Here is a 26473-nt window from a genome sequence, read left to right as displayed (position 1 = left end):
GCGGAGCGAGCTGTGAATCCTGAAGGAAGCCGAGAAGCCAAGGAGCAGGGAGCTGAAGGGAGAGGAGCCTGGAGGATCCAGAGGAGAGCGGCATGCATCAACACTGGCCTGGTGCCTGTGAGGGGCTACAGCGTGGCTAGGGTGCTGTGTCTCCAGGGAGCCAGATTGAGGCAGCCCGTGTCCTGCTGGCAGCGTGTGGAGGAGTGCTCGTTCCCTTGGGATGTATGCCAGTCCCAAGAGGGTGTGAGGGGCAGGCGGTGAGACCCTGACCTCGATCCCATATGCCCTGAGAGGACCGTTCACCAGTGCAACACTACCTGGTGAGTTTCAAGGGGGAAATTGATGAGAAACACGAGAGCGTGCGACTGGCTGGAGCGGGAGGGGAGAAAGACAGATTTATGAAAAGCAGCACGGAGCAGAAAGTTAAAAAAAACAAGAAACGTATGAATCCTTTTGTGAACTTAAAGTCCACTATTGTCCATAGGAAGAGTGGCGCTGTGGGACTTGTAGTGAGAAGCCAAGTTAAATGAAAAAGCCAAAGGGGTCTGGGACCTGCATATATGGGAAAGTTAAAGGGGTCTGGGACCCATGTAATAAGCCTCCCTGCCTCCCTCTGTCTTGAGCTAGAGCACCTTAAGTTCCGGAAACTCCTGAAGACCTTCCTTTTCTCTTCCTCCTTCTCGCTCCCTCTCCCCTGCTAACCTCCTTTCTTTTCTCTCCACCCCACTTCTCCTCCCTAACTCTGTTCAGTTTTTGCTGACTGATTGCCTGGTTCACCTCCAGAGCCTGCAGGTCCCAGGCTCCCCCGCCAGTCTTTTGCACTTGCCTCTGGGCCGTCACACTTTGTTCAACATTACTGCACTTTCAGCTTATGTTCCTTGGCCGGGTCAACCTACGCAGGGTCCTGCTGGAACGGACTCTTTGCCCCCCCCTCTCTCAGAGCAAGACAAAGAAGGTACAAGTGAGAAAAACAAAGTGGAAGATAACCAAGGGGTGCAGGAAGCACCTGGAAGAGGAAAGGATAGAAGAGAAGCAAGTACAGGAAATACAGAGAGGGGCAGAAGATCAGAGTGGTCGTGCCTAGGATGAGCCAAGAACCTAGCATTTTCAAAAGTCTCTGATGTTACCCATGAGAAGGTTCTATGTGAAAGGAACTGTAAACAAGAGAAAGGCACATCTTGACAAGTTGACCTTTTTGTTTAAAACTCAAGAGGTCTAAGCTTGGGGAAGGGAACCCTGAGAGGCCTAAGAGAAACTGTGTTGTAAAACTGGACTTGTGATTGAATCTGAAGGGGCCTGAGCTTGGGGAAGGGTCCCCTAATAAACCTAAAAAAGGTGTACCTTTATTTGGTGAAGGAAGGAGGCATAATCTTGGGGAAGGTAATCCTGAGAAACCTGGAAGAAACTATGTTATATATTTTTTTTATTGGAAACTTGGAATGAGTGCAGCTTGGGGAAGGGAATCCCCAGGAACTAAAGACATTGGGAATTGTTGAACAGAGTATACTTCTGTTCAACAATTGAGCAACTTCTGCTTGTGAGGATACTAAGCAAGCCACACCTGGAGAGAAGACCACCTGAAACCGGCCTTGGTATTTATTTCTTTTTGAATCACTATGTTTCCTTGGACTTGCTATCACATTTTATTAGAGAGTGAGGGCAAGCACAGGTTTACACACAGACGGATTTTGGTTTTGGACTTTCAGGCATCGACGTCCCTTAGAAACATCAGTTGAGGTAACAATCCCTTTAGAGTTAAGGCCAGCCAGGAATTACACCAACCCCAGCATTGTAGTAAATAAAGGTGTTGGAATTATTACACTTGAGTCTGTGTCTCTCTTGATACCATGCCTGTCTCACAACTGTCAGAGACTCATGGGCGCAATCCCATGAGTGATGTACAGTAATTTGCTCAACTGTGTTCGACGTTCCCTCTGTGGTAGGTTAAATCCCCTACTGTGTTTGAATGTTGTTTTGTTATTATCAAATTAAAATAAAGTACATCAGTTGACTAGTATTTTCAGTTCATACAAGATCGCCAAACGTGGTCAAATGTGTTAGTTCAATGTTATTTTCAAAGGATTTCTCTGCAATTAACATATACGTAGTATCACAATCAATTGCATATTTGTTTTTGTTCACAAGGTGCTCTTTAACTTATAGACTTTGGGAAAGGTCATTGTAGCATGGGATAATTTATGTTTCCCGGCTACTTTCCTTGTGGAATAGGTTGTGATGGGCAATCATTCTGCGATAATGACCACCCAACGATTTCTATAGCTGAGATGTGTTTGCTTGATGCAAATGTTGGTTCTTGTCTTGAGGTGGTTTATCGAACAAACCTTAAAGTGTTAGGGGGGCCTTTTACCAGATATTTGTACCAGGTAAGCAACCGGGACACGGTTAGAGAATCACAATAGAAAATACGGAGGGGAATAACACTGAGACTCCAAATGGCTCCACATCTCCAAGAGGTAAGAGAACTCTATTGTACACTTGCATTTCAGGTTGTAGTGCATTCTTACAATATATGTGTTGCGTACATAAGTGATATTGGGCCTCATTATGGGTGTCCGGCAGTAACCGTGCCGGTGCTACTGGCAGGTTGCCACCGGACTCGTAATGATTTACCGGCTCCTGACTTCCCGGTAACACCAGGGGATTACATCTCTGGCAGTCCGGAAAGTCAGGCACCAGTAAATTGTAATTCCCCATTCCCATAGAGGGAATGGGGAACATGGAAGCCCCAGCACTGTTGTTAACGGTGCTGGTGCTTCTGTGACAGTCTGCCTACCGTGGCTGTTGTGCCCAGCAGGGTCCGACCTGCTGGGCACAGAGGCTCCAGCAGGCAGAGTAGTAATATGTCGGTCCGGAAACAACGGTGCCGGTAAGCTTACCGGCACCGTTGTTTCCAGACTAGCATAGTTGTAATGAAGCCCAATTATATGTTAAGAGAACAATAAAAAGACTTAGAGGAAATACATGTTCAAGCTCTAGATGCCATGTTTCTAGATGTCCTGCACAACCTTTGGTAGGAATCCTTTCTTAATATCAAGGAACATGTGACTTGAGTCTAGTGCTGTAACTCCATCAAATACCTGCTACTATGAATTGCATCTTCGGTCCAGTCAGATGCTTACGTAGCACATAACACTGGGATTAGTTGTCTCTAAGTGTTGTTAATTGGAAGGGTAATGCACACAGCGGTAGAACAAGCCACAGGAGCATGCAGGGCCCAGCTCTGTGCCACAAACTCACTTTCACAATAAACTCTTCAGAGATGTCCCACTGGAAACCAGACTCCAACCTCACAGGTAACTGGATGGTGATGTTCACGGGAATGTCTTGCCGGCCAAGATTCTGCACCTGAGGAGGACAAGCGAGCAGCGGGTTAGAGGGATGGGGAGACGCGGCCTACGTTCCTGCGGTTTCCTTTCTGATGGCATGTGTATTCCCTACCTGAAAGGAGTGAGACAGAAGTCTCTCCTCTGGCTCTTTCGTTGAAAAGTTGAGGTAGGAGATGGACTCAAGCCTGATCGAGGGAAAGGGGAGAGGAAAAGACACGTTAACCTACAAAAGATTCACCCACAGAAGAGGGCTTCACGTCCTGCCAGCCTGCCTGTTGTCCTACCTATTGGAAAACTTGAGAGTATACATGCACGGTCGAGAACCTTTCTCCTGGCTGTGCTCCGGAGACAACAGTGATTACCAAAGTCTCTCCTAAAATGCTCTTGCTTCCATGTTTAACCTGCCATTGCACTAAGGGCATTTTCCTGTTGACCACCAACCCTTGCCCCGTTCCAACGGTATGCCCTGCTCTAATGACAGCCCCTTTTATTTACGGTGCAAGAGTGTTCGATAAGCATTGGTCTCTTCTTGAAAATGTCTGCCTTAGTGAAGTTGCAGTAGGCAGTGGTATGAGAGAAACCTTTTGTAAAGTTACGTCTCCGTGAATAGGATGAGAAGGTGGCATAGTCAGCTGAGCTTAAAGAAGACCCTTGATCGTTGAGTTGAGGGCTCACACCAAAAAGACAAATCTGGAAGAGAACCTGCAGTTTGCAATAATAGCAGCACTAGTAGTTAGTAGGAGGATAAGTACTAGCAGTATTTACCTTAGCTGTAGTATCCATCCTGGTTGTAGCATCAGCAGTATTAGCAGTACCCGAAACAACAGAGGTGCTCACACCTGTAATGCTAGTCGCTGTAGTACTAGTACTTCTACTAGTAAAAGTAGAATATTGGCACAAGTAGCTGAATTTCTATTGCTAGGAGCAATAGTGGCAGAAGTACTGGATATTGTGGTAGGACTAGTAACAGTAGTACCATCACTACCTGGCCTATTACTACTATTAATACTAGTAATTGAAGTAGTATCTGTAATATAGTATGATCAGTAGTAGTTGTGTGGGTATAAGTTGTGCAAGCAGCAGCAGTATCGTATTACTACTAGTGGTAGTTGTATAAGTATTAGTGCCATTAGTAGTATGCATTGTAGTGCTTTTAATGCTATTACTAGTAGTACACTACTAGTAATATTATTATCATACTATTAGAAGTAGTAGTGATTACAGTCCTACTATTAGTAGTAACAGTAGAAATAGTAGTAACAGTGTCATTTTACATCAAGTTGGGGTCCACCTGCATGCAATTCTAAATGTTCTAAATGTTCACAAGGCAGAGGGAAGCAGGAGAGAATAAAAGAATTGCAAACTTGCTTTTACTTTTTCTATTTCCCCTCCGTATTGTGAAAAAGCAAGCACTGTCCCCAGATATGCTTTGCAGGTGGTGTTTACTGATGGAGTCCTATGGAATCCAGCTGCTTTTGATAAGATGCAAAACAGAGGTGGATTCCATAGGAATCCACTTGTTTTAATCCAACAAGAAAATCTCATGCAGTCGTAAAACAAATTGCACACACACGATAGAGACGATGAGGTTGGTGGCCATCTTATCTCTGCTGAGTGCTCCTCCTCTGCCCTGTGTCAGCACGTACATGGGCGGAGCGGGAACTGAAAGCGTAAAATGCATTACGCCTCGCATTTATGTCTCCATTTCCGGCTTTGCTCGATTTAAAATTAGGGTGTAACACTAGAATTAGTACTAGGAATATTTTCCAAATGCTTGTAGAAGAAGAAGTAATAACAGATGTGCTTGCAGTTGCATTAGTGGTCATGCAGCTATTTATGCAATAAGCAGTAGGAGTATTAGTACCAGGAGAAGGTGTCGAAGTTCTCAAAGGCATACTAACAGTATTGCTAGAAAGAGTTAAGAAGGGATCTAGAAATGGATCTATTGGTGGGTGTGGGTGGGGCAAGAGGAGAGCTTTGCAATCAAGAGGGATCCAGGGAGGAGGGCAGCTTGGTGTAGTTGCTATTATCAGAAACAGACAGAACGGAGGAGGATATTATTTGATGCAAAACTTTGTCAAGAGTGATTTTTTGGGTTGAAGTCCTTAGCCTTGCCTTGATTCTCACCAAAAAGATTCACAAGTTCCTAGGTTTGTGACTTCAATTGCACACCACTGACTGAGTGGTGATATATTTTTGGGGCACCCGCAGATTCCTGCTTCTAAATATAGTTTCCATTCCTCTCATTCTCCTACTTATGAGTGTCTGTGATCGCCCACTGCCTCCTGGTAGAATCGAAGAACTCACCCTTTAACGATGACGTTGGCCGCCTGGACCACGGGTATCTCTTTTGTCGCCATGTTGTCCCCCAGGGTTCCATTCTCGTTCTCACTGTGAAAGGAGACACCCAAATCAAATGAGATGCTGAAGGCTGGGTGGGGTGGAGTGAGGGAGAGTCTGGCCATTCCTAGTGGAATTATTTATATACATTACTTGTTTCATTTTGAGTGTTTATTGAGCACGGATATAGTTTCAAAAAACCACAATGTGCTGTATATCAATAACAAATACAGGCTACATTTTTTGGCAATTTTTATAATTGTTAAAATCTCACTCCACCTCTCCCGGCCCGATTCAACAAAGAAATGAGTGTTAAAGGATAGTAATACATGGTACATCCCAAAGCTTTTCAATGTGTGCTTTGAATTGCTAAAATACTTTGAAGTGAAAGGAACTGTTAGAAACGTTACATAATTTGATAGTGTAAAAATTGCTATAATTGCAAAAGAAAGTGATTTTGGAGTTTAATTAACTGGATTTGTGGCATGTTTCAATAATAACAGAGATGCCAACAATTGTCTGAACCTCGGTCAGAGTTGCCTTCTTAATAAATAGCCTTCAATTTTTACACTGATCACATGATTGTTTCTGACCGGACTACAATGCGAGTGAACACCACATTAGACAAACTGAGTGAACCAATAATAAAGTTAGAATGAAGAGTAGATCACGCGGGATTGATATGCTCCTAACTATAATTCAAGCACTCAGCTGAAAGACAAAGCTTTTTCCCCTAATACCTCTTTCTACAGGCCATAGGTTTCCCTTGCTCGCTGATTTCTCCATATCATTCATCCCTGTCCAGCGCCTTATGCAAATCACAGCTTTAAATCAATAACTTTAGATCTACCTTTTGATCTTTTAAATATTTGTTTTCAATATCATTGCTTTTTACTAACCAGTGTACTTCTGTGAGGAGCTTCCCCGTTTGGCCCTGGGAATTGAGGGTACTTTGGTCCCAGGGTCCATTATAATTTCACAATATCCCGAAGTGATCCCAGAGTAAACATATGTCAATGTGAGTGTTAACGCAATATTAATGAATAATAACTACATGAGCAAATCAATGATTTCACGGCAGTTTTTTCAATATGGACGCTGGAGCCCGGGCTCTTTCACAGTCACAGTCCCACTTTTGCTGCATGTGTGAGTGTATGTGTGTCTGTGTGTTTGTGTACCTCCTTTGAAAGAGTATACAAGCATGTCTGCTGTTGTATACCTTATCCTGGATATCAAATTTGAGGTTTAATAAAAGTTAAATATTGGGTTTTTGTAAATCATACAACCATCCCGCCCTAACTTTGACATATTTAGGCAATAACAATCAATAGGTAATGATTCTTAAAACGTCACACAATTGCATAAAAATGATAGGACCAGGGGGATATATGATCTGGACCAATGCGGCAGTGAGGTGAACCAGGTCCCTATTTAGCACCTCAATAGCCTCCAGTCATGCCCCACCGGTGGGAGTGTTTGGAGAACCTTCTCCAGAAGAGATCCTCACTGCAAGAGGCATTTTGGAGCAATTTTGGTGCGGTTCTCCAGACAGAACTTTGTGAAATGAGTCCCTTTTGTGAAATGAGTCCCATACTTTGGGGTAAGATACATCTTTAATAGGAACTCCCTGTCTAGGCCCATAAAGGGAACGGTTGATTCTTGCATGTTAGGTTACATTTTAAAATTGGCCTCTTTTCAAAAAGTATTGTCTTTATTTGATTTTGAACTACAGAACATGCATGGAGCCCAGTATTACAGATTGTCTGAATAAAATTGACATAAGGTAAAAGTATTTTTCAAAGGCCCTTAGTACCATGGGATCTATGTGATTTTACCAAAAATAGAGAATGTCATTTTAACTAACCCAAAATACAGAAAAAAATACTGATTTTTTTTCTTTTTTTTAGGGCATGGGGTCCCTAAAGCCCTCTGTTTCCCCAAGGTTAATACCCCACCACACCAGATGTAACCCCTTACCCCACCCCCACATATCTTTTTAAAAAAAAAATAAGTTAGGTATTTTTCTGTATTTTTTATTCAGTAAAATTTAATTCTCTGTTTTTTATTAGGTATAATCACTGGATACCATTGCTATGTCTGTACAATAAGAAACATCTCACAACATGTAGACACATCTCAAAGATGTAAATGAAGAAAGCTCATTCCACTAAAAATCCATCTATAATCGTGCAGATGTGGATAATAAATCTGATAATGTTGTGATAATAAAGACTTTCCCAAAAAATATAACAACGGAAAGATAGAATAGAAAAAAAATATAACAATAGAATGATAGAATGAAAAGTGAGTCAACCCAAGAAAAGAAGACAAACAAGTTGGCACATGCTAAGAATTGGCACACGCCGCTTAGACACGAATAGGTTTTCAACAGTACTATAAATAGTTGTGTTCAGTCAACATACTGAAGTCTTCATCGCTATTCAAGCCATGATGTGTCTCTATCTAGGACGATACTTCTATACTTCGTTTGAGTGCGAAGTCTCTTATGAGGGCTGCCTATGAGCTCCCGTAAAAGCCATTGTTGTTGATATAATCAATGAACAGGAAACGCGTGGCAACATTAGGCCCACACTTATTATGAGCTACTACAGAGACCTTTTCCATGTCTATTAAAAACAAAACCATATTCTATTCCACCATATGTTCCTAAGTGGGGTATCTGTACATTTCTAAGCTTGAGCTATTGCTATTCTGGCACACACTAGACAATGCCTCAATAATCCGCTAAATAACCTCAAGGTTGGCTCAAGTGGGATAATAATGAGGTAACTTTCTTCCACAATGTTGAGATTTTTGGGAACTCCAACCAGATATGTCTCAAAGTTCCCCCTTGGGAGCATTCACGCCAGCAAAACTTGGAAGTGTTGGGGCATATATTTCACAGTCTATCATGAGTCATTTGCTATCGTAAACAAAGGTTAAACACGTACTTCGTCATTCGTGTGCATGATGCTAAGCTTGCTCTACTTGTCCATATATGTTGCCCTTGTTCAGGATGAATATCATTCTGGAGATTCCCCTCCCATTTCTGCTTTTAGGGAAGCCTTAGCACTTCATTATCCCCATCCTGACCTGCAATTCATGGGGCGCACACTCAGAATAATGTGTGAGCCTCTATGATAGTTAGAATCAAAGAAAGATTCCTTGCAGGCCCTTGCATTACACCTGGGTGTAGTGGTCCCTGACGGATCTTTATATTTTGGAATCTATAACCCTCCCTGAGATGAAGTCTGATTCGACATGACTGAAAATCCACTTGAATCCTATTGTCGCGTTGTTGGCTTATTTGGTAGAGACCCCACTCCTGGCATATAGTGAAACGATTACCTTTAATACTATGGGGAAAATCTGGTTTCAAGAATGCTAGGGTTAGAGGGGAGGGTTATGAAATACCCCAAAATGTCAGTTGAATGGATTCCCACTGGTGAAGGGCGGTAGTTACTATGTCCTTGGATATGGATATAGAAGCTCACTCTCTTGTGGATAACCACACCTATCTGAGGTGCATCACACAACAACACCTTGCATTTGCGTTGCTCTTATGTATCCAACGATATCCGGTACTGCTAAGCCTCCCAGGAAAAATTGACCCATCATGACTTTTCTAGAAAGTAGCTAACAATCCCAAATACACTGAAATATTTATTTCTATGCATTCTCCCCAAACACAAATGGGACATTAACAGGAAATGCTTGCAGAGTGTTCAACAACAGGGGTAAAGAATTAATGTTTATTCTGGTAATCCTATAAAAGCAAGATATATGCTACCAAGAAAATCAGCTTCTGCCATCTCTCCAAATCATGGAAGAGTTATTTAAATAACAATGGGAGATTGGCTTCATATAAAGTTTAAAAAAAAGAATTGAGATGAATACTTAAATATTCAATTTGCACCTAAATGGGTGAGCATGAGCCAGCAACTAAATAGTCTCGCGTGATTTAGAAACTATTATGGCATTAGATTTTTGTACATTTATTTTAAAACCTGAGACCCTTCCAAATGCTTCTAGATCTTGTAGTATCTCTTGAAAAAACTTGATTGAATCTTGTACCAGTCATAGTTTATCAATCGCAACAGAGCTCTGATGTTTGTGTTATCTCTAATCTTCTGAGCTAAAGGGCCAAGTGGCAAATTAAGAAGGAGAGGGGACAACAGCAACCCTGTCCAGTACTTCCATGCAGGATCATGACTACGACTGCTTCACTTTTTTATTTGATTTAGGCCAAGAGAGCTTGGAAATTGTCTACCATTCATTTAGAAATATGGGGACTAAAACTGAATTTGACGTACACTAATTTGAGAAGGTTCCAATTTACTCAATTGACAGCATTTTCAACATTCAGAGATAATCATACTAGCGGCCATTTCGGACTTGTGAGCACGATTAATAATGCTTGTCAATCCCCGAATATCTTCAAAGTCTTGTTAACCCACATTAAAAAGTGATTGATCTTGATGAGTTAGGTTTGGTATTAGGGACTACAGGTGATTCGCAGTTGCCTTGGAAACATTTTTCACATCAGGGTTTTGTAAGGCTGTAGGACTGCAGGATGAGCATAGTGATGGATTCTTAAATGGTTCGGAAAGGAGAGTGAGTACATATTCGATCATGGGTGAAAATATATAAGATGTGAGAGTGAAACATTGTCAGAGGTGGTTTCAAATGTTGTTTTAATTTTTTTTATAGAATACATAATGACAGTATTTATTTCACCTTTCACTATAGGTTATGCTAGTTTTTCCTTGCCCTCTGCAAACATAGTGAGAAGTGAAATTCCAGAGAGAAAGTCCACCCGGAGTTTATGTCTATCCTCATACATCAGGTAGCCCTTATATCCCTGACGTGGCAGACATGGATACGTGTTTGACGTTACTTTAGTGTGTACGCTAAAAGTGTATCAGCTTTTATAGCTGATTCATAATAGAAACGTTTAATCTTTGTCATATCTAGTATCGTGTTACCGGCCCTTAAGTACGATAATTTCCCTAGTTTGGTTACCATTTTCTGAAAGACCTTGGCAAGCCCTATTTCTTTATGATGAGCCTGACATTGCGTAACTGAATCATGAAGGAATAAATCTCTGGTCTGTTAAATTGACCAAGAGACATGCTAAGGCTGGTGCACCCCTGAATGCGATTGGCAGAATCCCTGTAGCCACCTAAGTTACATTGTCAGAGGAGCTAATGCCACCATTTTGTCGATTGTATCACTGATGCTGGTATATATCATTGGGTCCCTCATTAAGGAACTGTGTAGACACCAATGTAGGACTAGTTTCTGATAACCTGGAACATTCAATGGGAAGTCTATGGGAACGTGATCTGATTCAGAACAAACACTGACGGGTGCTGTTTGTAGCCAGGGGATGCCATTAAAGAAAAGGAAACGTATAATCCAACCTCAGATATACTTTATGTACAAGAGAAACAGAAGCAAAATCAATTTTCCCAGAGAGTAACAGCGACAAGACATCTGCTAAATTAAAATCTGCTATCCCCTTTTTAAGAGATTCTAATGCTAGTGTGAAAGCCTTGGTACATGGGTCAAAGTGCATAGAGAAAGTCATTTTCAGAGTGTTAATATATTATGTGGTATATTTGATTGTAACTGATTGCGATTTATGCTAGTAGATTTTCATTTACACAGTAGGACCACAATATATCCGAAGGCAACAGCTCCCCCTAGTGGTGACAACAGGTGAAACAGGCAGTCTCTACTGTGAATAACTGCATCGGACAAACATACACCTGGCCTTTTATTATATAGGAGAGGTGTTGAATTAGAGAAATCCCTACCCGGAGAAATAGCACGTTTCCAATCACCCCCCACTATAGCAGTGCCTTCTGCAAATTCGGCAGTTGCAGGAAAAGAATTATTAAAAATATGTTGCTGTTGTTCTTTAAGTCTATATATAGGGAATATAGATATTTTTCCCCATTCAACCATCCCTTAATCCCTTCAAGAAGACCATTCATAACTCTTAAGAGTATCTAGGATATTAAAATCGAATGGCGATTTCAGTAAAAACACTACTCATTTCTTTTACAGAAATTGATGAGAATATCTTTTTAGGAACAAGTTTAGATTGGAAACAATGGACTTCCTCTTAGGACACACGCTACATAGGCCAACAGATTCATGGAGCCCCCAAATTCAATTCATGAAGCAAAAAAGGATCTGCAAATATAGTCACATTTCCTTCCTGACAATTTGGGCCTGCAGACACAAAGGATTGGATAACTGTATAAATGCAAAATTTTGTAACATGTATAATAAACCTGTACCATCCCCCGTAGCTGAGTGCCCCTCAAGTAACATGCCTTGATGTCCAAGGGCTGTTTGTGCGCTATTCAAATGTAAAGTAAATTAATAAATTGGAGTACACATTTTTATTCACCAAAAAACTCGTAAATGGAGCTCAGCTTAAGTGGACCATTTTACAGTTGTGAAATCATATGGAAAAAAAAAACAACCGACCCAATCCCAGGGTTAGCAAACAGAACATGAAAAATGATCAAATACAAAAAGTTGAACTAACAATGAAAAATGCTCCATTTCTGCCTAGCATTTCAGCTGGCAGAGAGGGGGTCATAAAAGGGACATAGAGAGCTACTCACTTAATCCTGCCCCCGGAGCATTGAAATTGTGTTCTGATTTCAGACAATAGAACGGCTGACGCTAAACTGTGAACATTAACTATCATCTAAATATATCAGTAGATATAATGTTAACCATTAACAAGTAGTGCTAAGCATGTTTAATTTATGCATCTATTTCAAGTGCAGTATAAGCCTACCACTGGCCATATTGATGGTACCACCTGTATGAGCTTCTAAGAGGAAAACCAGCATCCGAGGGTGCTGCTTCTATCTATGAAAGTAACAAGAGATGGTGTGTGAATAGAATATAAAGTATTGTCGTCTGCATTTCGTCGCCCGTGTCTATTCTCTTGAATAGGCTTGTTAACGTATTCAGCATGAGGCCTTTCTTTTTTCGAAATTCATATAAGGCTCTGTGATTTCAATCAAGGTTATCATTTCCACACTGACATAAAGAGCTATCACGTATTCTTCAAAATCTGAATTGGCTATTTCAGTGGGAATGCCTCAAATGCAAATATTATTTCGACAAGGTCTGTTTTCGTGGTCTTCTTGTTTCCTTGTCAGTTGTTGTTGTTCCATAGAATGCACCCCATTGGCCAGCTCAGATTGTTTGCAGGTCACCTCAGTAGGTGTAATTTTATTTTATGTTGCTAGCATCTGGTTGTTCATTTCTGTTTGTGTTTGTTTTCATTCATTACAGAAGGAGATAATTTTTGCTTTGACTTCTGCTGTCAGTACATCTTTCAGAGTTTGTAAGATTTATTTCATTTCAAGAAGGGTAACAGCATGCTGGGCATGAAAGAATCTCACCACCTTCAGTGTTGGGCTGTTTGCAAGGCAGCCATTCGTGTGCCTGTTGGCTAGTCCAAGGGAGTGCAGTGGTGGTGACCTTTAGCAGAGTACAGGTAGGTATGTGAACTACAGAATAAAGTGTATGTTTTCTTTCCCTGTAAGCAGGTTTTCTTATGTGAATCTCTTAAGTTAGGGAAATACATCATAGATAGTGCTGCATATTATCACTTGAGCTAGTAAAGAATCATGAGTAAACAAAGACCAGAATGTCCTGTGGGGCTGTGTGGAGACACGTTTGTCAGTATCCTGGCAGTAAATCCACCAGCATACCGACAAACTGTATTACCGTTACCACCACTCGGTCTAGTCGAATGTCTACCGGAGTATGAGTGGTGGTATCTGGTGTAAATCCCCATTCCATGGAGTTCGCTTGGACTCCATGGGGAATTTTGCCGGTGTTACAGGCGCCGGTATTACCGGTGCCTGTAATACCAGTGATTTGTACCGATAAGGCAGCAGAATGACACCATTCTGCCACATCACTGGCAAGCTTGTAGTTGGTTGATGTGGTAATGCGCTGGTATACATTAATACCGGCACGTTATCAGCACACCGGCCAACTCATAATGAGTCCCAAACTATTCTTTTCTTATAAGAGCAATATTAGCCTTGCATGGACAGTCACCACCATCAAAAACAACTGCTAACTTTAAAGGCAAAATAGCAGTTCATGGCCACCACAAACCCCGAATGCCAGTGCTGAAAGAGGTGTAAAAACCACAGTATCTGGATCCTATCTATTTACAACGTGATTTAACAAGAGCATTTATTTTAACACGCACAGATATTTTAATGTTGGGAGCACACATTGGCACAGTTAATGGAGTTTCCTTCTGTCACTAAGCGCCCCATCCATAGGCTTTCAGCGATGTGCTCATCTGTCCCCTGCCCCCAACGCACCTCACTTAAGTCACCCGCTGCCAAGACTCCTTTCTATGTCGCCCCTTGTATAGAAATTCTAATGCTACTCAAGTCAGGAGCCACACCACCAGAGCGCGTGCCTTCCATGACTCGCATGCTGGACCCGTGCCACGATTGGTAGAGGTAACAGCAGGAACACTGCAGAATGCTTGGTGTGCATTCATGAGCTAGTGCAGTGGTACTCCTTCCCCACTCCTTCCCCACTAAACTGCCTACAGAATAGGGTGAACAGATATCTCTGTTTTACTGGGACTGTCCTGGAATTGGGAGCTTTGTCCTTCTGTCCTCAGTGTTCTTTTCATTTAAAAACCGCAAGACGTATCATTGACCTCAAACCATGGGACCACATCTCTCCCATGCTGAAATCCCTCCACTGGCTCCCTGTGGCTGCAAGGATCAAGTTCAAGTCCCTCTGCAAAATCCACAAGGCTTTCTGGGGCTGGAGCCCGCACTATCTACAACGCTCTCTTCCTTAATACTCTCCCTCTAGAGTCCTCCGCTTGTCCCCTTCCAACTCTCTGCGGGTGAGCTGCTTTCACAAACAGAGATTTGCAGGTAGATCTTTTTCGACTGCAGGGGCCTCCCTCTGGAACATGTAATAAGCCTCCCTGCCTCTCTCCGTCTTGAGCCGGAGCACCTAAAGTTACGGAAACCCCTCAAGACCTTCCTTTTCTCTTCCTCCTTCTCTCTCCCTCTCCCCGGCTAACCTGCTTTCTTTTCTCTCCACCCTCCTTCTCCTCCCCAACTTATTCAGTTTTGCTGGCTGGTTGCCTGGTTTACCTCCACAGCCTACAGTTCCCAGGCTCCCCCGACAGTCTTTTGCACTTGCCTCCGGGCCGCTGCACTTCGTTCAACATTACTGCACTTTCAGTTTATGCTCCTTGAGCGGGGCAACCTCTCTGCACACAGGGCCCTGCTGGACCGGACTCTTTGTTCCACCCCCACCCCAACCCCCGCCCTCATGTCGCTGCACCACCATCTGTATGTATGCATGATCTTAATGGACTAGGACAAGTTAGTTCATCTGTCCTGTCCCCTCCCCCCCACCGTTTTTGAAAACCCCCCTCCTGAACTTGGTCTCAAATGTACCACTTCAGGCACTTGCACTAGGAGAAATGTCGACGGGCCTTGTATGCTAGTTTTTCTGTTTAGATCATTCGGAATCTTCAAGGCCTAAGAATGATTACTGTATTCCCTTGTTCCCATCCCGCCTTGAAGCGCTTTGAAGCACTTCACCTGTGTATAAGCAACATATAAATAAACTATAAATGAATGCATTTCTATTGAACCCGCTTGCGTTTAGGACTTATTAGTACGTGGTGGTGGCGTGGTTTATGCATCCCAGACAACAAGGAGACTCAGAAAGGGGTCTTTACCAAATGGTAAAGCCCCTCTCCCAGCCTCCTCAGAGCAGTTGCCCACCATCTTTCCCTGCCAGGTGCTCAGGTAAGTGCTCCCCTATGCTGAATGTCCCCATGCCCACCACCCCCCTCTTTCACATATTTTCCGCCCTAGCGACCCCCATTACCTTGTGCAGCCTGCTGGACCCTCGCCGGCACAGCACCTCTGTGAATGGCTGCCATGGAAAGGGAGAAAGGACTACTTTTTTTTCTTGTGCGAAACAAAGATGTTTCCTGACTTACCGATGCACACTATTAGTACCCCGGTCCAACGGGCTTCACTCTGGCCTGTATCTATGGGCCCCGGGGCATTACCTGAAGCGGTAATGCCCCCTCCCAGCTTGGGGCTTATTTCTTAAGTAACAACAGGCGAAGTTCATAGGAATCAATTGCAAATGCCTCTTTTCTATTTTTCACAAAATGTAGTGGAAAAAAAAGGTTTAACAAAGTTTATACCTAAATTGACACTTGTTTTAGACTAGGTTGAGGATTTTTTTTCACAATGTCAAAGAGGAAGTCCTTTTGCATGAAAGTGCAAACAAAAGGGTTCCTCTTCATGGAATTGTTAAATGAAAATGACCGCCAGAATATTACAGGGAGTCCCCAGCAGAGATGGCATTCATGATACGGGTGTCTCCTTGCCCAATACAAGCCGTACCTGGTGGCCTGCACAGTGACTCTCGCCCGCTCTTCCCACGGGGCCTCCACCAGCACCTGGAACACGATCAGGAATGTGACCTGAAAGAGAGAAAGGACTAGTGAGCAGCCTGGGATGGTCTGGGGAGCGATGCTCATTGTTCACCTTCGCCAAAGAATCCTTCATTGGAGGTGTGACCTTGGTGGCCCTAGCCCGCAGCCTTCCACCACTGCACACAATTTTGATCTTCTGCCGAGTACCTTGCCACCTTTCTCAGATTAACACGTTTTTCTCATAAATGTATATATTTCTATGGGAGGGTGGGGGAAAGAGTCCATCTTGTATTGGTCACACAGTCCTGGCATTTGAAAAATCTCAACTTGGGGTTTCGTTATGAGTTTGGCAGTGCAGGAAAAAAGGGTAAATTGGTGGTAATTCCATTACAGCCAGTTAATTGCCACATTTCTGCACTATTGAATTAGGCGCATCAATTGAAAGGGGGGGGGTGATAACTGTAGCACCGTTCAAGAGGAATCTCCTCCACTTTACCGTAAAAAAACGGAGATATTCCTGCGGGTGGAAATATTGCTACAGTGTGGTTAGGGCCGGTCTTACACCAGATTGCACCCCAGGCAGGAAACATCATTGGCGCCTCCTACCTCCCCACCCCTCCCCGATTGGATCACATCACTCCCAAACTACACCTCTGTCATGCGACAAAACCTCTCCTTAATATGAATACATAATTGCTATATAAAGGAAGCTAGTTTCATTACATTGTAGTTAAAGTACTTTACAGAACAATTATAATGTGAAAACACAGCTGTTGCTGCTCAAGTAAATGGTGTTTCTGTCACTTGCTCTTAGGGAAGGACTTGCCTGAATGCAGTTTCAAACTGCCTGTACTGGCATACTGCGGTGTGACCAGCCTGTCGGGGTCTGAGGGCCCTCTGACCACTGGCCCTGTGTTGCATGTGTTCTGTTCGTACCACCTCACTTCTATTTCGCAAGGGGCAATACTAGACTAACCATATGAAATATTTTCTGATAGAAGGTTATCATTCCAAGATGCACAGTCTGGTACACTCTTATTGCACTCTTTCAAAATACCTCTGTGAGAGTGGGAAAGGGGACAAATAAATAGCACCAATGAGGGTTCCTGTATGCTATGCATTAAATCACAGATAATTTCAGGAATAGAACAGTGATCAGAGATCTCTATATTTGTTAAACAAGTCTGTGATAAAAGGATTGTATGTGTGAATCTCTAAATTCATAACCTACACATGGCTTGGTTCTCACATCACGGTTCAAACACTCACGCTATCATTAAAATGTTTGTAACCATGAACCATAGATACGTATCCAAACAACTTAAGTTTTTGGATGTGAGAATACAATTCCTGGAACATCAGCCACTCAAATGGGGTAGAATGTTAGTCCGCTATACTAGAATCTCTGCTGCACTGACTAGCTGGTGATACTATGTCTGCCTGTCAAATCAAGTGATACAAGACTGCAATTCTATGTGACATTATTGGAGCCACAGACAGAGGAGCACCAGGGTATACCAATGTGTCCCTAAACCTATTAAAACTGTTCTATTGTAATGGTGTAAACATAGTCACTTATATGCAATCCAATTTTTGCAGTTGATGTCAGGGTGAGATTACATTATTAGCCCAGGATCACACACTTACGCTAAACAGCAAAGCAGGGATTTTAACCCACTCTGCAATTTAGGCACAACCACTTTCTTCCACGCTTTACTTGGAACAAATGTATGTTTTGGGTGTCAAGGCCTACAATAATACTGTCCTATAGAGTTTACTTGCAAAATACACAAATTGCATAGTAAAGCATCATGACAACGTGTAGATCCTTATAGCAGCATGTTGAGCCAAAATAATATATGTGTACCTTTATTTTCCACATCCTGAATTGACAACTATAAGATGCAACATATCTATTTTCCCACTTTATTTTCAGCACTTTAACACACACAATAAAGGAAGGTGTGTAATAAACTCACTTAGGTTTGAAGATTCATCGCAAACCTCCAGTGTTATGTATGCTTTTAAGAACATGCAACTAAGGACATCAAAGCAAACTTAACTTGTTAGCATATGCAGCTATTAGACATTATGCGTGTGAAGAAATATTTCAAAGGGCACTTTATTTTGTTGCACGCTTTAACTGTCACCGATTTGCACGGTGACTGTTTTCTGATGACAAAAGAAACATGTTGTCGAGTTCGTTGCGGCACTGGCTTTTTTCTAAAGATTTTACTAAATGGTTCTGTTATTATTTGGCTAGACTGGCATTTTAATGCCGCCAGTACAGCTGTTTTTGTATGGTGGCATGACATTTTATTCTAGGCCTACTATGTGCACGTGGACCAGAACGCTGTGGAGCACACCCAAAAATCTCGCAGAGGCTGCTGGGAGACCTGGGGCCAGCACGGCTTCCAGGTCCTGTTGAGTTGATGAATCAAGCAACACTGGTTGCAGGTGGTGGCAACCAGACCTACATAGGCAACAAAATACAAGTGTAGGAGTGCAAATCATGCCCGAGAGGCGGCTGTGGATACAAGACCGTCTCATTGGTAAGAATTGGATGTTGCAGGCAACTACCCATGACCCTTGGCCCGGATGGGAATGCCAGCTCCCAACATGCACAGAACACCATTTCTTGGTCATCTAAAGTGAATTCTCACTCACTCTTAGAGAGTGCAGATTGTGGTCTGCATATGTGGTCTTCCCTTTGCTCACTTTCCCTTCCCCCCACCCCGTCTTTCCCTGGTGCTCACAGACCATTGTGTTGTATTAGACAAGCAATCAAGTTAACATTGGTACACAGTCCCATATCGGTTATGCTCCATTTCTTCATATCAATGTAGCTATAAACCCATTTGACCTCTTCATTGTTGGCAATTGGATTTTACCGACAGCTACTTGTATATAGATTGACCTCTAGTAAACTGCCAAAAACAAAAATTGCAGTCTAAACCAGTTCGGACAGGCAACTGGTGATAGGTTCTAAAGCTCAGTCATTTGTTATTAACTCAGAGCATCTTGGCATTTCCCAAAAGCACAAGCCAAAACTGGATTTTCCAGATAATCACCTCACTGGGCTATTCCCTACAGCCCCAAAACCTTAATGGGGAATAACATTTTGAACCTTGGGAATCAGAAAATTTGACTGGAGTTCTACATGGCTGTCCTATAGGAAACATATAATCCTCTGTTCCGAGTCGCCTCAGCCAATTCAAGGTCTCTCTGGTTTCAATGGCTCCGAGTCACAATCCGAGAAGCATTTGCGTGTAGTACCCATGCATACCTACATAGTTCGATCTATTGTTACTAGAGACAAACAAGTCAACCAAGAGGAAAGTTGCCTAGTTCTGAGTCACATTTGATAGATCAAGCTTCACTCTGGTTTACGAGGAGACTCGGAAGCAAGGTGGACCATTTCCCTTAAATTGCTAGTGAGCAATGTATTCAGATTGTATATGGTTTGAAGTAAGGAATTGTTGCAGCCTTATAATAAATTGCTTTGTGAAACAGAGCTTTTGGAAGGGGGAAAGCCTTTAATTGGAGTCGCTTTCCATGCTAGCGCCGGTAGAGGCATGCTGTAGGCATGAAGCCGCGACAGAAGCAATGTTTTGGGCAGCTTGCAGTCATTGAGGGGTTGTGGCCATGCAGCTTCTTTGTTGGAGGCAGATTTTGAGGTCTTCTGTGAAGCAGCACTGGTGCGTGTTTACGTTTGTATTGGGCAGAGTGGCTGGGGTCAGCTGTATGTGGTTTCAAGGGTCAAACCGTTTGCGAAACCCTTTCAATATAGCCTGCTTTCATTCCTTCCAGCTTTTAAAAGTGGACACTGCAAGCCAGTATTTCCTTACGGGTACAATGTGTTTTCAACTTGCATGAACAGGCTTGCCATTTTCAACGTGGCTGAAGCAATGGTTTATCTTGTGCATGGTCCAGAACCTGCCCAGTAGGTCAGTGCTCAGACCCAAGCAGCTGTTGCTGATATTAGCAAGCATGACTCTACTGTGCATGACTTCCAGGCAGCATAGGGTGCTTTGCAAATGCTTACTGACCATGGCGGCGTGACGCACATAAAAGAATGCTGTGCAACTTTAGTACACCAAAGTGTCGGCGACTCCGCTTCCCCGATGCCGCTGACTTTCACTTTGTTTAATTAACATTGTAAATAGGTCCCGGTGGCGGGTTAAAAGCATTAATCCGCCACCGGAACATATTTGCAACATTGATAAAACTAAGTGGAAATCGGCAGCAGGATCTGAAAAACCAAGCCGCTGCTGACATTAAATTGCATTTTTAATCTAAAAAATGCAAGGTTTCCCGGTGCTTCTGTCTGCCCCACCTCCCCGGCAGACATCAGACTTGAGATTCAACACTAGCAAACTGCCGCATCTTGGCACCCCTTGACAGTGGTTAGCAGTAAGTATTTGTATTTGCAGATGGCAGGGAGAAGCACTCGGCACCTGAGGGCTGCACGGACCGGTGCCCCAAGATGGCAAGTCAGGCTCTGGCTCACTGGGTCTGGTTGTGGTCGGGCCCTTGATCCGATCTGTTTCATCCGCAATTTCTGACGCACACACACAGACAGGGACAGGACAGCAGGTCAAGGAAGGGCAGGCTGCCCAGCATGAATCAATCCCCCTGTGTCAGTGCACTGTGTGCGCATGAGCTGAAGAAGGGCACGTGCGCCCAGGCCTGGGGTCTGGGTGTCTGGCGCCAGCGCCAAGTGAAATGAAGCAACAAATGTTTCTAATTTGCTAATTGCTGCCCTGAGCTGAGGCTGCAGTGCTAGTAATACATTATTTATATAAAAATGAATGTGGCTGGCTGCTGGTGCAGCCTGGCTTTGCAGGAGCACCTCGAGATATAATAATGTAGAGAAAGACTGCTGTCTCTTGCATGCACTTGCGCTCGCCACTCAGACTGGCCGGCTCCCTGGTGGTGCCACGTGGCACAGCCAGTGTGTGTCAGGTACAGATGGTAAACAGTGAAAGATTATTATTCTTTTTTCACTAATTTATTTTAACTTCTTTTTTTTAATGAAATGCGGACTAGCAGACTGCTGGTGCTGCGCCCCCTAAAAAAGCTGCTGATCTGCCTGAAGCCCGGCCCTACTTACGTTGTGCTTACTGGCTATGATCTCTTCTACAATTCTCCCACAAAGGTTTAGGGGTACTTGTGGTGTATCCCTTTATCCCTTAAAGTGACGGCGTTACGCAGTCACGTGGTGTTGAGCCAATAAAGGTGGGCCCCTGCGGCCCATGCACCAGTCGGAGCAGGGGACCAATTGAGGCACGTACTGGTGTGTCCATGTAGTTCTTACAGCGCTCAGGGCCTGATCTCAGCCAGGCCCACTACATTTGCAAAGAGGTGGGTGATCCCGCACGTATGCTGGTGGACCATTCCTGCCCGCGGCAGGCTCCTTGCTTGCCGGCACAACTCAGCAACCTTGCAACCCCCCTGCCCCTCCTCAACCGAGTCATTGCAGGCACCAGACACATGGAGCTAATGGGGGGAGGAGCCCATCACCCTGCTTCCGTCTCCAGAGCGGGGTCTTAAAAAAACAACAAAAAACCAACATCTCGATCAATCCATGGACTCCGGATTGGTGCGCCTACACGTGTGCAGGCCCCAGGACTTTGTCATTGCGTCCTGGTGGTGCAAGCACCACACAGCACCCAGCTTCCTTTCTTTAGGTGACAACCCTTCGTTGAGCACCACGTGCCAGCAGCATTCTGTGAGGGTGAACCCCCACCCAGCACCATGTGCTGCCACCTCCATTTTGGGTTGCAGCTCCTAGGAGGAGTGCTTGTACGCCCAGGCAAACCGCCACGACCCTGCAGGTCAACAGTGGGCAGTGTACCCCTCACCCAGGTGACCCCTGGGCCTGTTTCTGCAAAGGACCACTACTGCAGTGAGCCATGGGGGAGGAAAAAGAGGCACTCGCAGCTGCAAGAATACCGTGCTCATTGGCGCACCTCGCCCCTTTACAAGAATTTGACATTACGGGAGCCACGCCGTCTCTGGGTCCCAGGTGGATCGCATGGGTGAAGAGGCTAGACATGTTTTTCAAGGCCACAGGAGAAGATGACGATGAGACAATGAAGTCCATAATGCTTTACCTGATCGTCCTGGGTGTCCACAACATCTTTGAGACTCTGTAACCGGCTAGCAATTCTTTTCTGTGACCATAGCAGCTCTGTTAGAATACTTTGTGCCCACAGCAAACGTGGACTATGAGACAACCCACATGAGGACTGCTGTACAGAAGGAGTGGGAATCTCTCTACGCTGTTCACAGCAGGCTACGGCGCATACCAGTGGCATGTGCCTGGCCTGACATGGAGCATGAGGTGTGCCAACAAGTCATACAGGGCTGCCTCATAGTCAAGTTGCAGTGCCAGATACTGTGCAAGCCCGGAATCACACTCGTGCACATTCTAGAACTCGTGAGGTCCCACAAACTAGCGGATGACTGGATGAGCAAAATATGTTTGACGATGAAGGCCGTCAAGCAGGAGGAAGTATGTGCAGTAGGGCAGAGGCAATTTCAGAGAGGTGACAGGCCCCCGCAGTGGAGCAGGAAAGAAGGTAAATGGGGGGAGACGACCCTGTGCCTCAACTGCGGTTATGACCTGCCCCATCTCAAAGAATGTCCCGCAAAGGGCCATGTGTGTGGTCGCTGTGGCATAGCAAACAATTTTGCACGCGTCTGCAGAGCACCAGCACCATCGACCCACTCGAAAGAACAGGTATCCACGAGGCCAGTGATGCAGAGATCGCAACTCAAGGTGGCCCAAGTGGAACAACCAACGGCGGAAGAGGACGAGCCCGAGGAACAGGAAGAAGATGAGGAGGATGTATTCTTCATCTCGAGCATGTCGGTGCTGCAAAGGTCAAAACAGCACCAGCCCAGCTGCGTAGTCTGCATTTCTGACTCCCCGTTCCCAGTACTGATCGGCACTGGGGCCTCCATGAGCGTTATGGCAGAGGACCACTACTGACAGTTGAACAAAGCACCACCCCTAAGCAACACATACGTGTGAATCTTCACGTTAGGAGGAAAACACCATTTGCTCTTGGAGGGTGCATTCGTGGACCATGTCTGTCATGAAGACACATCCATCAGAGTCTGTTTTGTTGTCACCAAGGTGAGCGAGGTGACCCTACTGGTGTGCGCTACCGCTGAAACGTTCCGCATTGTAAGCTTCGTGTTTGGGGTGTACCTCTGGGACGCCAAGACCATGCTTGTCAGATACACAAGTGTCTTCACAGGGATTGGAAAGCTGGTGGGTGACCCGGTGTGGTTGCATATCGACAACACAGTCCAACATGTTACACTAATGCATTGCAGGGTACCATTTCACCTGAGAGACTGCGTAGAACAGGAGCTCGACAAACTGTTCATATTGGACATCATCGAGAAGGTGGATGGAACAACCCCATGGGTCTCACTCATCGTACTCGCAAGAAAGCCCAAACAACCCAAGGCCATACACAGCTGTGTGGACATGCACCTTCCGAACAGAGCGATCTGTCGGGAGCGACAAAACACGCCCACCCTGGACGACATCCTGGCAGACCTCCATCGCGCACACTATTTCTCCAAGTTGGATCTCCGTGCTGGATACCATCGCCTCGTGCTAGATCCAGAATCGCCTTACATCACAACATTCAGCACACACAAGCGCCTGAATTATGGGATATCGTCGGCCGCACAGGTGTTCCAAAACCCCATCAGAGGGCTGCTTGCTGGCCTGAAGGGGGCGATAAACATCAGCAACGACATTGTGGTCTATGCAGAGTCTGAACAAGAACATCTGGAGAGACTCAAGAGTGTTATGTAGCGCAATCAACACCTAGTACTCACCCTACCGGGACATGTGTGCACTCATGCAGAGGAATATCGCATTTTTTGGCTTCATGTTCCAGGAGGGTGGCATCTCCCCAGACCCGGCAAAGGTAAAGGACATACGGGAAGCCTCTGCCCCAGTGAATGTGTCGGAGGTGCATAGCTTCCTAGGGATGGCCACATACTGTGGCAGGTTCATACGGAACCTGGTCACCCTTGTCGAGCCACTCCGCAGACTCACAAAGAAGGAATGTGCATGGAAGTGGAAAGCGCTTGAACACAGCATGTTCGACGACATAAAAGGGGCCTTAACAGCGGAGGACACAATGACATCTTTCGACCCGGAAAAGAGGTCCAAGATCACGGTTGATGTCAGCCCATTTGGTTTAGGAGTTGTGTTTATGCAGATGGATGAGAACGGGGCAGACAGACAAGTGGCATTCGCCAAATGGGCGCTGTCGGCAACCAAGCAAAGGTATTCACAAATTGAGAGGGAAGCTGTGGCGGACCTATGGGGATGTGGACATTACCACCTGTATATCTATGGAAAACCCGTCAAGGTCGTTACTGACCACAAGCCCCAGATACCGATCAAGACTGTCTCTTCTTCCAAACCACCGGCAAGGATCGAAAAAGTGGCTGCTCACTCTACAGGAGTAAGACATTGAGTCGATGGAGAGGAACTGCGTGCCATGGGGCACGATACACATCGACTTTGGGTTGACCTGCAGGGACAACCCTTTTTTGGTCCTCGTCAATCAGTGATCAAGGTACCCTGAGGTCGAGTTCATTGACTCCACATCCCTGGAAGACTTAATAGCGGCCTTGGAGAGGGTTTTTCACCACGGTTTTTCACAATGGAAATATGCTCTGACAATGTGCCCGCATTTCAAGGCAGAGGATTCACGTAATACTTGCGAGATCACGGCATCGTTCACCAAAAGATCATGCTGCTGTGGCCAAGGGCAAACGGGAAGGCCGAAAGACTGATGCGAACACTGAACAAAGTCTTCCGGATAGCCCACAGACAAGGGAAGTGTGAGAAGTGCGCCCTGTACCATATTATGGAAGAGTATCATGCAACCCCCTATTGTTCCACTGGGGTATCCCCGGCTGAGGCACTGTTCCAACGGTGCCCACAAGGACTTCTGCCAGATCATGGTGACCGAATGGGTTGGCAAATTGACGATGACCAGGAACTCCTACTTCTTCAGGAAGATGGCAGAGTCACTGAACGACGCTGACGGACCAAGCCCATGCGAAGGTGGCCAAGCCTTTACAGCGAGAGAGAAGGGACGATCCAGGACGGTCCAGCATCCAACAGCAGGGAAGACAGCTCGACCGACCAAGGAGGAGGCTTGGGCTTCACTGAGGACGATCCTGGAGGAGAGAGGCGCTATCCCGTACGAGAGCGCCGCAGGCAGCCCAGCTACCTATGTGACTTTGAAGTAGATCTCCCCTGATGCCTGAGGGCACCCGTTGGTGTAGTTATTCAGCTGGTATCGTTAAACTTAATTATCTGTGTTTGAATTTGATTTACCTGTGTTATAAATTTGTGGTGTGCAACACGTGCCTGCATTCTGTTGTTTTGTTTGTTTGAAAAATATGAAAAGCGAGGAGTGTGGTGCATCCCTTTAAGCAGTCATGTGATTTTTTACATTTTTTATTTTTTTTAATTTGTTTATATAACGCTGCAGCCCGCAGGCATCAGAGCGCATTCCATATAGACATAGACAGTGGCGACGGGACAACATATATACCTGTGTTTTGAAGATCTAGTATTTAATTGATGGGTGTATTTGAAGAGTAAGGTTTTCAATTTCCTTTTAAAGGAGTTGAGGTTTGGTTCAGTTCTGAGAATCTCAGGCAGAGTATTCCATTTAGTTATTGCTTTAGCCGTGAAGGCTTGGCCTAGGCCATTTGCTTTTTGTATGGCTTGAAGTGTGCCTTTATTTGCTGATCTTAGTGATGTTGAGCCAATAAAGGCGGGCCCCTGTGGCGCATCCGCCAGTCGGAGCAGGGGACCCATTGAGACAAGTACTGGTGTGTCTGTGTCATTCTTACAATGCTCCGGGTCTGACCTGGACCAGGCCCACTACACCACTTTCAATGCAAATTGCATGGAGACCATCATAGCCTGTATTTCATTATTAGTCGCACCAGATGTCACGGTATTGTTGGAATTGCTGTCAATTCCACTAAAAGAGATGTCGTGCAGCTCCACATTGCTATTAATCTCATTTTGAGTATTTACAGCAATATCATGTCCTGCATGGCGTTCACGCCACCCGGCATAAAAAAGATGTCATTTTCCCGCAGGCTTTCATTTTGTTTTGACCGGCAGTTTTAGCAGGTGAACTAGTGATTTGTTTTACCATGTTGTCTGTGGCTTTCATCGCCACCACAGTTTTCCCACCTTCATTAATAGTCGCCCTATTTTTGCAATAGGGCG

At 44.7% G+C, this 26473-nt stretch overlaps 1 protein-coding gene across 1 annotated transcript in view; it reads right to left on the bottom strand.

The window, feature by feature from the left end:
- The window catches only part of LOC138580812 (integrin alpha-X-like), a 430037-nt gene that overhangs the window by 52342 nt on the left and 351222 nt on the right, over positions 1 to 26473 (bottom strand). Inside the window, exons 22-25 of the mRNA XM_069651665.1 lie at positions 16145 to 16224; positions 5655 to 5738; positions 3460 to 3532; positions 3259 to 3366 (exon numbers count right to left, since the gene is read on the bottom strand). Of these exons, the coding sequence (XP_069507766.1) occupies positions 3259 to 3366; positions 3460 to 3532; positions 5655 to 5738; positions 16145 to 16224 (345 nt within the window). The remainder of the gene's footprint in view (positions 1 to 3258; positions 3367 to 3459; positions 3533 to 5654; positions 5739 to 16144; positions 16225 to 26473) is intronic.

The sequence above is a fragment of the Ambystoma mexicanum genome, chromosome 3p, assembly GCF_040938575.1.
Source record: "Ambystoma mexicanum isolate Mex_15411 chromosome 3p, UKY_AmexF1_1, whole genome shotgun sequence".
In the NCBI taxonomy this organism is placed as follows: domain Eukaryota; kingdom Metazoa; phylum Chordata; class Amphibia; order Caudata; family Ambystomatidae; genus Ambystoma; species Ambystoma mexicanum.
The sequence above is the reverse complement of the archived record's forward strand: the minus strand, read 5'-3'. Positions and strand labels throughout refer to the sequence as shown.